Below are 11767 nucleotides of genomic sequence, written 5' to 3' on the forward strand. Positions count from 1 at the left end.
CACCCCCCCCCCCCTTGTGCCCACTCCCTCTATATCCGCCGTATCTTTTCTCCATCTTTTACTCCTCCAAAAGTTGCTTTTGAGTCTTTCAAAGAGCGCCGTGCCATTGAGCGGCAACAAAAGCCAAGGATAGCTGACTATTGGGCCCTGATGAGGTCCACTCCCTCATTACCCAGCAGCAGAAAACATTTGATGCTTCTTTTTATTTTTTTTTTACCTCGGAGAGAATTGACCAGGCCTCAAAGAAATGTGGGGTGGGAAGGCTGAAAAAGAGACGAGGGAGGGAAGGGAGGGCGACTGAGGTGGTGGGGTCTTAGGACGGGAGAGGGGAGGGGGCTGTCGCTCATTCAAGCGTGTGTGTCTTACAGCCTTGTGTGCAGGCATGGAAAAGAAAAGAGGGGAGGCAGGGATAGAGGGGTCGAGAGAGAGAAAGCTTAAAACACTGCCTTTATGCTGGCAAGTTCTGGACGACTCTTGTGACATCAAAGTGTTTTCACTAACTACTGCAACGGGTGAGAGTGAGTCGAGGGGCGGGGGTGGTATCTAGTGATTTTATTCATTCTTACGCGGTCGGGGGGTGAGTTGGGCAAGGGGAGGGTGGTGGGGGGGTGCTTTGTGACAATGCGAACACCCTAATTACACCTAATGATCTATTCCCTTAAAAAGTGACCGCCTTGGGCCAGCCGCGGTTTGTTCCGCGGGGTCGTTCTCACAACCTCCTCCTGCCTCTGGCTGCCCCTCTTGGGGAAACATCTTTTGAGGCCAATAGGCCCCACCTTTTGGGATCAGGGACCCCCCCCCACCCCTCCCCACACTTTACACACAGGACCCCCCACTCTCAAAGCGCTTTGGCACAGCGGCGAGGCCCAAAAAGCAAACCACTAAAAAAAAAAAAAAAAAAAAAGGGATGGAAAGAAACCAGTCCAAAAGGCTAGACGTAATTCCTGCACCTGGCCACTAGGGGGCACACGTGCAAATGCGATTTTCCAAAAAGTTTCCTCAACTCTGCGTATGTTTCGGGCCCAATGGGGCCAATACAAACGTCAGAAATAAATTTGATGAAATCAACATATTCTTTTATAATATTTTATCTTCAGTATTTTGACTTTTACCCACTTAGATTGATCATTGCTCTTTTTGACATCATCTAAAGACATTGAGAAAAACTAATTTGCTGGAAAAAAAAAAAATCAAGAGGTGACAGAATATTTCAATTAAATGTTGCCTTCAGAAGACGATCACCTGCTTCCCAAGTACACGCACGCGTAAACATAAAACATAAGTGTGCCGAGCGCACAAGAGGAAAAAAAAAGACTCGAACCAAGGTAACCGAATCAGTTATGACTAAGTAGATTAGCGTCCTCACACTCCCCGAGGAGGACGATTGATTCATCTTCATTCCATTATTTGCCACTTATTTCAGACCGCATTATGAAAGCCCGACAGAAGTACGCCGCGTGCCTCTGCAAACCCGCCGACAATGTCAGTCATCCAAAATCTGAACGATTATTTGATTTGAATCCTCTTCACGAGTGGTCCTTCTGTCCAAGGCCTCTGCTGGAGGGCCGTAACCTTCTGCTTTTCTTCCTTATGTATTATTTCTTCTTTTTTTTTTTGCAGAATGCACCGCCATCGTTTAACAATGGGAAAAAAAAAAGTTGAAAACAACGGGAAATCCAAATAGACTTAAAAGTAGCTTCAGGGTTGTTGTCATGTTGCCCCGCCCCTCTCACGCCACGACCACGACCCCAAAAATAGACGCACACATACAAAGCATTATGTGCTGGAAAATACAGAGGCCTGACCTTGAGTAACAGCGGCGAGGGAACAGGATAGTGACAGAATAAAGAGCGGGATAAAAGGTTAGCGTGAGCATGGGCAATGAAAAGTAGAGTGGAGAGCGAGGACAGTTTTGGGAGCTCGTCCGCCTTAATTACATTACTCGCGGTGTCCATTAATAAAAAGCCCTTAAACCCTGGATTTTACACAACTCTGAGCTTTGCCTTGCTGACAAAGGAAGAGAGGACGAAAACAACTGATTAGATTTAATGCGGCACAAAGGATGAGACAAATATTGGAGGGGGGTGGGGGGGGTGTGTGTACACAATGCCTCAAAAGGCACACAAGCCTCATGAAGTCTGATGTCAGCAAAACTTTTCCCACCATTAAATTTGCCCTCGAACCTTTACAACTCAACTGAAATGTTTGAAAAATATTTATTGACTAAAAACCAAACAAACGGCGATAAAGTGGTTGCACAACTGAGCACGCCCTCAGAACCAGAGCGTGACTGTCTTCAGAATTAACCAATCCCATTTAAAGTCGGCGTTTCCTGACGTTTGTTTTGCTTTCTTGCAGAAGCCCGAAGGTGTTTGTGCGACCAGTGACTGCTCGTTGGAAGCGTTCGGAATTTCTGGCGGAGGTTCCCGGCTACAGCTGAAGAAAAAGATTGTCAAAGCAGGATGCTGTTGCCGCCAAGCTTCACTGTAGGTATGGCGTTCCGTTGATGAGCAGTGTTGTGTCTGTGCCAAGGTTATTATAGTTCATGAAAAGAAATGCATTTACGAAAATTTGGAAAAATATTGTCGTGAAAGAGAAAAAAAAAAGTCATGAACTACAATTTACATTGAGAAAATGAGAACTAGAATGATTGCGAAACGGTTCTTTGTTTTCAATCTATCCATCATCCATTCTTTTTTAAAAAATGGAAAAAAAAAACCCAAAAATGAAAACTAATAAAAACTTTACTAAAACAAAGCTTTGTTGAGAAAATAAAAAAAACTAACTTGCTTTAAAATCAATTAAAAGTAATTGAATTTGAAAATCTGAACAAAACAAAAAATAACGATCGTACAAAAAAAATGCCTTCAAACCAAACATACCTTTTGGAATTATAGCCCAATAATTTCGACCTTGCTTCTTCGGACCAGAACAAAATCATCCAACCAACATTAAACCGTCACTGAAAGTCACGCAGACTCAATAAATATTTTATGACGGCTTGGTCCCAATTTACATAATTTCCTATATGGTTGATTTGCATTGCATAAAATTTGGGGGGATTCCACTGTCCACTAAAAAGCGGGAAGAGGCCAGGAATGTTGTCACGCTGCAGAGGAAACAAGTGGTAGAAAAAAAAGGGTGTGCGTGTGTGTGTGGGGGGGGGGGGGTTCCATCTAATCAGGAGTCAATAGTTCAATAAAGACGTCAACCCAAGCGGACAGAAGCGCTGGATTAACCCCCCTTCACTTCAGCCCAGGTGACAGGGTGGAAATGTCACCGGCTAACCCCCCCCCCCCCCCCCCCCCCCCCCCAGCCCGCCCGCCCCCCCCAAAAAAAAAAACTTTGAAACCATCATTCACCCTCTCGCCGCCTATTGAAACACAATCATGCACGCACATACAAGAGTGAGTTGCATCGAGGAGGAGGGTCCACACCCGCGGTCCCTTCCAGCATTAATTCAATCCATTGAGTGTCAGCTAGTTAGCGGGGTGACCCTGCTCAAAACACGCTTTAACTCTCCGCGGCGGAACGCCACAGAGGAAAGACGTGAACCCGCCGAAAAAGGCCCCGACCCCGAAAACCAGATGGCCTCACAAAAGGAAACATGGAAGTCTGAAAGACGGGAGGTAGCGCGACAACAGGCATTCAGGGCCATGATGAGGGTGGATTAAAAAGGGCAAGGGTGATGCTCGGCGGCCGGATGGGCAGCATGTGGACTCCTCAAGTTAGTGGAGTGGGAGATGCTTAGAGTTTTTGCCTTCAACGACATCTCAAATCGAAAAAAAAAAAAAATCATGCATGTTTTTGGAATGTGGTAGGAAACCGGAGTACCCGGAGAAAACCCACGCAAGGATGGAGGAGGGCATGCAAACTCCACACAGGGAGGCCGCAGCTGGAATCCAACCCTGCACCTCTGCGCTGTGAGGCCGACGCGCTAACCAGTTGACCACCGGGCGTCGTGGGTGAGACACTAATACCCGAATACTGTTTTGGACAAAATGCCAGCAAAAGGTGCGAGAATGCCGCCATCAGCTGCCACAAAATGCATCATCACAAATGATTGCGCAGCTAATTTGTGATCACAATCACTCCAAAACAAATGAATGTTCATCTGAGGCGCACGGTGGTGATCATGGCGCTGGCGACTTCACATCATTCGCCGCGTCTTCCCCTCTAAGCCCACCTCCCTTTCCTTCCGAAATGCAATCAAATCTCCGTGGGTCACTCAGCTCGTTCGCCTTTTTTTTTTCCCCCCCGCCGTCCGTGTTACCTGTTCTCGCTCTCCCTCCTCTACTACTCTCCCACTTTCCTGGGCGAATCTTTCAGGCTACTCTGATCAAAGACAGCTTTGTGACACCGTGTGAGAGGCATCCCGGAGAGCAGACCACATCAAACCGCTAAAGAGCAACTTGCAAAACGCAGGCAGCGCATGCGTGCGCGCGCTCGCATGTGTGATGAACAAATGAATATATTAGTCGCACAAAAGCAGGATGTGACTTTGTCTCTACCTTCAGCATGTCGATGAAAGGTAGAAAGGTGTCCCTCTGAAGTCCGTTTTTGTACAGATCTGAAAGAGGAGGGGAGGGCCTGTATTAGAGGTGCTGTTTAGCCTCCTAATAATGTCATTCCCTCGCCACAGATTGGCACATAAAGTGGCTATTGATGAACTGAAGGATGAGGTTGGGGAGGTATGACAAAAGAGACTGGACCGGGAGAAGGGGAGGAGTGGCGGGGGTGGTGGTTGGGAAATGGATTTCTCTACCGGCCGAGCGGCGGCGGCGACATAAAATTCATTACATTCCCAAACAATGGTGGCGAGAGAAAGGACTGTCGCCTTTTCAGGGCGGACAATATCCACAGCGGCTCGCTGAATGGGGGTTTCAATTAGCTCGGCTGAAACAAATTACATCTGAAGTAGCATCCCTGATAGACAGATAAAACAGGTCGGGATTCACACACAAATCCGGGACAAAGGCGGACGGCGTACGTGTGAGCCCTCCAGCTGCGAAGGCAGCGCAACTGGTTGTTGTTGATGTTTGGGCTTTAACTCACAACAATAGCGCCGGGCTCTCTCGAGTTCCAACTTCTTTCTATACCGTGATGGACCCGCACCGGCGTCATTAAAAAGTGCCTTTAGGGAGTGGTTGTTTACTTTTCGGACTCTGCTCACGTCGCCGTCGATAAGTGGAAGCTAATATAGTCAATTACAGAATCGAACGCAACAAGTTGAGTCAGAGTGGCCAATGATGGAGAATTAAGTACCGCAAGGGCAGGCGAAGATTTGAACCCTTTCGTGCGGCCCGATACCATGATCGGCTGTCCACTGTAGTTACCGCTGTCCCCCGAAAGGGTTCATGATCAACTGGCAGTTATTTAAGTTTGTTTCATTATTTATCAACGTGTACAGCGGACCCCCTCCCGCCTCCCCGTCAATCGTTGGGGGCCAGCCTGCGGTTAGCAAAATCCATGAAGAATTTACAACCACGATAAAAAATATTTTTCCAAACCAAAAGGATTCTTTTTTAAAAATGGGGGGAAAAACCGCCAGCCGAAAGTGTTTTCCACAAAAATAAAATAAAAATAAATAAAAACGCAGGCGTTGGTTCCCCCCACCCTCCTCTATATATAAAAAAAAATAAATCTGCAAACAGGCTTAGTCAACGTACGTTGATTCCCCCCACACTCCTCTACATCTAAAAAAAATAAATCTGCAAACAGGCTTAGTCAACGTTCACAATTCACTTATTCACATTTTTTGGCCGAACAAATGCTCATCCTTTTTTAGCTGAAAAAAACTCACCTATTAGCATATGCAGATGCAACAAGATAGCGCCAAAGGCCTGGCTTATGGCAAAGTAGTCATTTGTGTCCATTGAAGTGATGCATTTCGACTGGTAAAATAACGTGAATGGCATGTTAGGGAGGAGCAAAATTTCGCCTGGGTTATTGGTGGAATTTACGATGAGTCTTCAGCATGATGTCCACGTACTTGCATGCGTGAAGTTTCAACCAAAAAGCAATTCGAGGCCTTTCATGTCAGTGACAAACGAGAGCCAGCGCTGCGTTGGGTTTCCGCAACCAAAAGACGCAATTTATACCACCACAGCTTATTGCTTGCATGAGTCTCCATTAGTCTCTATAATAAAATAAAAACAAAACAGAAATCTTTCCGTGCTCTCACTCTCAGCTATCACCAAAGACACGGAGGGGCCTTTTGATAGCGCCATCTCCACATCAATAAAGACGGCAAATGTATGCCTTTCATGTCCCGTTTTTTCCTCTGTCTGCCGTCAGGTATTCCATTAACGGCGCAATTAATACCAAGTAGGCGCTCTATTAAGTTTGCACCGTCGGGTCGCTTTGTTCTTAATAGCTTGTAAATATCAGCGATGTTTGAATCTGTGTCTATCTACATCTTGTTCCGTTCGAAACATCCTCTTGAAAGTGTTATTATTGAGCGCCTCGATTAGAAGGCTGAACGGTAAACGGAGCTGGTTCTGCGTTTTAAATCTTAGGTTTGTCGACTAAATCTTGTCATCAGTTCACTCTTGCCATGGAGCAATGAGCATTTTTGCATTCTAAAGTGGATCCGTTGATTTTTTAAAAATTTTTTTTTGGTCCCATCCAGGATCCAGATGAAGTGGTTGCCGCAATTGGAGTGTGATTGACGGACAGCGGTCACTACAGTGGACAGCTCATCATGTTATCAGGTGACAAGGGTTAAAGTCCGAATGCTGTTCTTCGGGGGCCAGATCCGGCCCCGCCACATCATTTACTGTGGCCCGCCAAATCAATTCATGCATCAACTTCTGTGATCCTTGCTAAAGTCTGGAGCAAAATGTCAAATTGTGATTGTGGGATGAATAACGTTTTCCAATCGTTTTGTTACCCTGTTTACACTCACTTGAACAATAATCAAACAAACAGCTGTTTTTAAGACGCGTCACAAGGAAGCAGTGACAGGTTCGACGAAGGTTGAAGTGACAGCCGAAACCGTCAGCTCGGTAAGAGTTTTTTTTCTCTTCAACAAAATAGACCATTGTCTGGGAAAAAAAAGAAACTTTGACACCCTTGTCCTAGAATATTAGAATCCCCCCCCCACCTAAAAAAAAGTTGGTTTTCATATGATTACACTACAGCACAGCGGACTTGTGACTAAATCCTGAGCAAAAGTGTTTGATGTTCAGACATATTGTACCATCGGGAGGTCTGTTGGACGTGGCCACCACCACCACTCCGGTCTTAAACAACGTCTGGAAAAGCTGCCTCAGGATCACTGCATCGGCGATGTCCGTCACCTGATGATAAAAGGTCATCAAAGGTCAAGAAGATCACATATTGATTGACGTCGGTCCGAGCAAGTCATCGACACTCCACGTTGATTAGTGTCATTCAGGTGGGCTTATTGAGGGCTTTTGTCTGTGTGTGTGCGTGTGCGTGTGTGTCCCACTTTTTCTTCCACGCCGTTTCCACCGTAAGCAAAGGTCGATGACAACGGTGAAACAAGGCCGCTTGCGAGTTGCGGGCTATTATGTGAAGGGCTCCGACCTTTCAATCAACATTGCAGGGCTCTCACTTTTGTTCTTAATCCCCTTGTCTCTATTTTTCACCTCCGCGGAACCAACGCGGAGAGAGAAACCGCTTTACGGCCGTCACGCGTACTCGCCGCGCGGTGTCTATTTACCCGCCTGATTGAGGAGGTCAGCATCTGAAATAATTCTTACAAGAAAAAAAAAAAAAGTACTTTCGATCAAACTTACCGCAAGTTCTTTTTGAAATGATCTTTTGGTTGAGCTTCCCTTTCTTTTCGGTCTAAAGTAGCTATAGAAAGCGCCCACACTAGTTTTAGAAAAGGCTTGTAAAAAAAAAAATAATAATAATTATGACAAAGACCATAACAAATAATTTACAAAATGATCACGGTATTGTAAATGTTAAACTTGTTATTAAATAAGCTGTGAAAAAAAAAAAACTTGCCAAAACTCAATTATTTGCTTCAGATTTTTGCGATCAGATTTTAGAGCAGGTTTGTTCATTTTTAATGTATTGTTTTTTTCAAAGATGCATTGTTTTTAATTTAGTTTTTCTTACATTTAGTGTTTGTTTTAGCTTTTACATGGATATACTTTATATTCAGTGTATGTCGAGTGCTTGATTAAAAAAAAAAAAGTCACAAAATATTGTGTAACGAACTAAAATAAAATTTTAATTCTCAAATAATTCCTCTGGATGGACATAAAGCAATAGCGAATTTAAAAATAAATAAACAAATAAACCTTGAAAGTTCATTGTGATATTAATAGTCAAAGGCCAAAACACAGGACATTTTCCCCTAAAATATAGTTTATTTTATAAAAGTAAAATGTAGTTTCAGCTAGTTTAAATGTTTTCAAAAGCTTTTGACATTTTATTTTATTTCAGGAAAATCTTTTTTAAAAGTGAGTTATTTCGTTCGCTTCCGTTCAACCTTGGTCTCCAGCCAATCTCAGGGTTGCATGTTGCTAAACAACCCAATCCGTTCATCCGTTCACGAACCCTCCTCAACAAAACCATCAACACAAATATTAGTTTTGGGAATGCGGTCGGTGGTATCGCTTCCTCAAACCCGACCTGTGTTCTGCGCCGCAAAAAAACGGTTCGCAACCGGCGACAGCACCGATTTCAAATGACTGCTTCACAGACACAAGTTTGCAGTTTGAAGTCAAGTTTTTTTGGAATCAAACATTCAACTCTGCCGTCTTGAATCAAAGTCTCGCCCCCCCCCTCCACTTTGCTCTCTTTGACAGGCACTTGTCGTGGCCTTACCCACAGCATATGTCTCCCCCTTTCATAACCTGGAGAGTCTCCTGCTTCTGGTGTATTAGCCCCACTGCCCTTGCCAATACTTGATTAGCATGCGTGTTCAAGCCTTGATTTGGCTAAGGAGAGGTGCCCGGGGGCCATCAAATTAGTGTGTGTGATTGTGTGCTCTCATAATGAGAATCAACAGAAAGCCAAGGCTCGGCGGTCTCTCTGAAAGACCCCCACCACCACCCCCCCCCTACCGACCCCCTTACCCACCGTTTCCTCCGAGCGCAGGATTTTATTTTCATTTGAAAAGACCCATTTAAAAATGACCTTTTTATACAACCTGCATTTGTTTATTCATGCGCCCTCAAACACGGGCATAGGATGAGGGGGCAATATTGATTGCTGAATGACTCGAAAGTGGGAGAGGGGCAGAGAGTGGATACCCTAAAAAATTGAGAAAAGCGGAAGGGGCCTGATGTCGCACTTGTGGAAGACAAAAAAAAAATAATAATAATGGCGCAATCTCCGTCGGGACCGATATTCAAATGAGCATCCAATTACTGAAGCGGGCCATGCGTTTACAGCGAGGTACACGGGTGCCACATTAAAACTCTTTTGATGTTACATCTTTTTATGTACACAACCTATGAGCCATTTCTAAAGGGGGGGGCAGGGGGGCTGTGCGGTGACAATGACGCACAATCATTTTCTTCACACTCCTCTTCTTCCTTTTCCCATCTCGGACGTCTCAATGGCGAGAATTCATTAGGGGAGCTGCGGAAAGATGGGGGGGAAAAAAGTTGGATGCGGGTGGTACAAATTACTGATAATGGCACGGCGCTAATGAAGAGAATGGAGAAATGTCATTAGCATTTAAGAGGATAAGATCCATCTGACCCGCCGCCGCCGCCGCCAGTCGCTTTCTAGCTCCACTCACTTAAAGAAGCAGGAGAGTGCGGCTGATACCCAGTGCCTCATTTGCATGGCTGAGTGGAAGCGGATGCTGATTGGTATAAATCCCCCCCCATACCCCCTACCCCCCCGCCCCTTTACTTCTCTCCATCTACGCCACCTCTAATGCTCCCCAACCTTGAAACCTCTTGTTTATGCATCCCAAACAACGCGCGCATGTCCATTCAAGTCAAGCTGCATGGCGACAGGCGCAAACAAACAAACAAAAAAGAAATCAAGGAGCAACGGACACAAACAGCGGCGCGGTTTGAAAACGTGAAAGATGGGCGCGCATGAAAGGCAAGGAAGCTCTTGATCGCCACACGTGCGCCCGGGCAGCGATTAGAGAACGCGACCACACCTACCGTCGCCTCTGACCTGCGGCCTTTAGCACTAATGATATCAGAGAAATAGACGCGCATTGTGCTGCCGACCACAGGCTTTGGAAACAAGAGGCCCACTCATCCTGTAAAGGCACAGGTGTCAAACTCGAGGCCCACGAAAGCTTGCCGCACTTTTTTGGGTTTGTTTTGTTTTCTAAACCAGCTGTAGAAATGTCAACAACCAAATTCAGGGGCAATTATGTGCTGTCATATGATGGGACACACATTGGGCCTTTCCGCATGTAATTTCCATCTGGAACCAAAGCTATTTTTAAAGCATAATCATTCCGTTTAGGGCAAAAGGGCAGTTAAGTAACATGATGGGGCAAAAAAAAGTGTAACTACCCCAAGCTCTAGCGACACACTAGAGTCAGGAGACAAACACAGTGCAGCTCTGCTTCTGGCCACGACTTTCATCTGCATTTAAACAACCGCTCACGGACGCCTATTAAATAATGATTTAATATAAATGTAGAGTAAAATATATTTATATCATATAAAATATTTTTATAATATAAATTATATGAATATTTATTCATGTTGATTTTGAGCTTGACATGATGAAATGTTTAAAGCACTGCTGGAGATGCTTTGAGTGAATGCTTTACTTCACAAGGACCACTAGGTGTCCCCAGTCCTGCTTTTGTTGCCTTTTTTTTTTTTTTTTTTTTTTGCCTTTGGGAGCCCAAACAGTTGTAGTTACAGTAACAGAGGGTGAGCACCAAATATTTTCTTCCTTTTTGTCAACATTAAAATCATATAGTTTTCAGTTTGAACGCACAACATTGTCAATGCGTTACACACCGAGCAGAAATTGAGAAAATGTACGCAGAGGAGTTGTCAGTCACCGTTCTCTCACCTGAAACTCGTCAAAACACAGGAGGCAGGTTTCACGGGAGATCTCCACGGCAACCGGTGAGATGGGGTCATAGGTGAACATGTTGCCCAGCTTTCGTCTCGGCAGGCTTCGTTTCCTCCGGTGGATCCCTTTGAAGCGGCGCACAGAAACTGTCACGCGTTTCTTCAAAACCACACCTGCATGGCCAACCTCGCGCCGAGCGACAACATCACAATGGCGGACAATTAGCGGTGGAGACAAACATGGAGGTAAGTGTCGCATATCAAGCGTTTAAGGGGCGGGGGGGGGACTTTTACTGTGTTAAGTGAAGTCAATGAAGTGAAGAAGTTAAGCGCTAACTTTTGTGGATATCCAGCATGAAGCCGTTGAAGTGGACTCTCTTTTTCTGGTTGTTTTGCAGCCCGCCGTAAAACATATCCATGAGCATGGTCTTCCCGGTGCCTGATTGGAGGAGACACAAAGACTCTTGGCATTGTTTTTTTGCCCAGACAATAAGCTGCAGATTGTACAGGAGACATCTCATCAGGTACCTTCGGAAAATAAGTTCATTGCTGTGCACCGACGTGCTTTCTGATTCACGATTGTTGCAAAGGAGTGAATGTCTGCGACGTTCGTTACCTTTCGGCCATGTACAGTATGTTAAGAATTGATCGCTCATTTGATCACATCACATATCTATATGACAGTACCTGCATGTGTTCTTACCAACATCTCCATAAATATAGAAGCCTTTAGGCGGGGGAGGAGGAACATCTTCATCCTATATGTTTGGGGGGGGGGG

At 45.1% G+C, this 11767-nt stretch overlaps 1 protein-coding gene and 2 long non-coding RNA genes across 5 annotated transcripts in view; 2 read left to right on the forward strand and 1 right to left on the reverse strand.

Annotated features, from left to right (window-relative positions):
* The window catches only part of LOC109530971 (uncharacterized), a 6141-nt gene extending 2282 nt beyond the window's left edge, over positions 1-3859 (forward strand). Inside the window, exons 3-4 of the long non-coding RNA XR_002171096.1 lie at positions 2359-2490; positions 3822-3859. This is a non-coding gene — a long non-coding RNA (uncharacterized LOC109530971). The remainder of the gene's footprint in view (positions 1-2358; positions 2491-3821) is intronic.
* afg1lb (AFG1 like ATPase b) overlaps positions 1-11767 on the reverse strand; it is a 23051-nt gene that overhangs the window by 5826 nt on the left and 5458 nt on the right. Inside the window, exons 3-7 of one of the 3 annotated variants that reach the window (XM_019894937.1) lie at positions 11692-11746; positions 11326-11427; positions 10987-11114; positions 7202-7301; positions 4512-4570 (exon numbers count right to left, since the gene is read on the reverse strand). In XM_019894937.1, coding sequence (XP_019750496.1) covers positions 4512-4570; positions 7202-7301; positions 10987-11114; positions 11326-11427; positions 11692-11746 — 444 coding nt within the window. The remainder of the gene's footprint in view (positions 1-4511; positions 4571-7201; positions 7302-10986; positions 11115-11325; positions 11428-11691; positions 11747-11767) is intronic. The other 2 variants (XM_019894939.1, XM_019894938.1) reach the window with 2 other exon arrangements.
* Positions 3914-11086, forward strand: LOC109530972 (uncharacterized). Its single transcript, XR_002171097.1, has 4 exons — positions 3914-4014; positions 6632-6713; positions 7191-7399; positions 11008-11086. It is a non-coding gene; the product is annotated as an uncharacterized LOC109530972 (long non-coding RNA).

Source organism: Hippocampus comes, unplaced genomic scaffold, assembly GCF_001891065.2.
Source record: "Hippocampus comes isolate QL1 unplaced genomic scaffold, H_comes_QL1_v1.1 scaffold8, whole genome shotgun sequence".
Classification (NCBI taxonomy): Eukaryota; Metazoa; Chordata; class Actinopteri; order Syngnathiformes; family Syngnathidae; genus Hippocampus; species Hippocampus comes.